Raw genomic sequence first — 1443 nt, 5'->3', positions numbered from 1 at the left:
TCACCCAATGGGTGTCAGGCTCACCCACTGGGTGTCAGGTGCTCCCAATGGGTGTCCGGCTCACCCACTGGTTGTCAGGCCCTCCCAATGGGTGTCAGGCTCACCCACTGGGTGTCAGGCCCTCCCAATGGGTGTCCGGCTCACCCACTGGGTGTCAGGCTCTCCCAATGGGTGTCAGGCACTCCCAATGGGTGTCAGGCCCACCCAATGGGTGTCAGGCTCACCCACTGGATGTCAGGCCCTCCCAATGGGTGTAAGGCCCTCCCAATGGGTGTCAGGCTCACCCACTGGGTGTCAGGCCCTCCCAATGGGTGTCAGGCTCACCCACTGGGTGACAGGCCCTCCCAAATGGGTGTCAGGCTCACCCCCTGGGTGTCAGGCTCACACACTGGGTGTCAGGCCCTCCCATTGGGTGTCAGGCCCTCCCAATGGGTGTCAGGCCCTCCCAATGGGTGTCAGGCCCTCCCAATGGGTGTCAGGCCCTCCCAATGGGTGTCATGCCCTCCCAATGGGTGTCAGGCTCACCCACTGGGCAACAGGCCCTCCCAATAGGTGTCAGGCTCACCTACAGGGTGACAGGCCCTCCCAATGGGTGTCAGGCTCACCCACTGGGTGTCAGGCTCATCCACTGAGTGCCAGGCGCTCCCAATGGGTGTCCGGCTCACCCACTGGTTGTCAGGCCCTCCCAATGGGTGTCAGGCTCACCCACTGGGTGTCAGGCCCTCACAATCGGTGTCAGACTCACCCACTGGGTCAGGCTCACCTACTGTGTGTCAGGCACTCCCAATGGGTGTCAGGCCCTCCCGATGGGTAACAGACTCTCCCAATATGTGTCAGGCTCACCCAATTGGTGACAGAGCCTCCCACTGGGTGACAGAGCCTCCCACTGGGTGACAGAGCCTCCCACTGGGTGACAGAGCCTCCCACTGGGTGAAGCTCTCTCACTGGACGAGGCAGACTCTCTGAAACCGCACAGTTAATTCACATTGACCTTGCGGAGATCTTTGTACAGAACGTTGAGCAATTCCATTTCGTTCTCCTGCAGTAACTGGACCAGGGAGTTTAACTGATTGATTCGAAACTCCTCGGAACGACTCTTCCCACTCACAAAGGCATGCCGTAACCTCAGCAAAGAGTCAGCAAAGGTAGTCATTGTAGAGCGGCGGGACTGGCAACGTCAGAGAACTCTGTAAGAAAGATAGGGAGCGTTGTGAGCAGAAAGCATTGTAAACAGGGAGCATCGTAAACAGGGTCACCGTAAACAGGGAGCATTGTAAACAGGGAGCATCATAAACAGACAGCATTGTAAAGAGGGAGCATCGTAAACAGGGAGCTTCGTAAACAGGGAGCATCGTAAACAGGGAGCTTCGTAAACAGGGAGCATCGTAAACAGGGAGCATCGTAAACAGGGAGCATCGTAAACAGGGAGCATCGGAAAAAGGG

The 1443-nt window shown here is 57.7% G+C and overlaps 1 protein-coding gene across 1 annotated transcript in view; it reads right to left on the bottom strand.

Annotated features, from left to right (window-relative positions):
* LOC140410106 (aldehyde dehydrogenase family 3 member B1-like) overlaps positions 1 to 1181 on the bottom strand; it is a 525125-nt gene extending 523944 nt beyond the window's left edge. Inside the window, exon 1 of the mRNA XM_072498045.1 lies at positions 992 to 1181. Coding sequence (XP_072354146.1) covers positions 992 to 1153 — 162 coding nt within the window. The 5' untranslated portion in view covers positions 1154 to 1181. The remainder of the gene's footprint in view (positions 1 to 991) is intronic.
* Between the last annotated feature and the right edge of the window lie 262 nt (positions 1182 to 1443).

Source organism: Scyliorhinus torazame, chromosome 4 (assembly GCF_047496885.1).
Source record: "Scyliorhinus torazame isolate Kashiwa2021f chromosome 4, sScyTor2.1, whole genome shotgun sequence".
NCBI lineage: Eukaryota > Metazoa > Chordata > Chondrichthyes > Carcharhiniformes > Scyliorhinidae > Scyliorhinus > Scyliorhinus torazame.
This window is presented reverse-complemented; position numbering and strand designations above follow the sequence as displayed.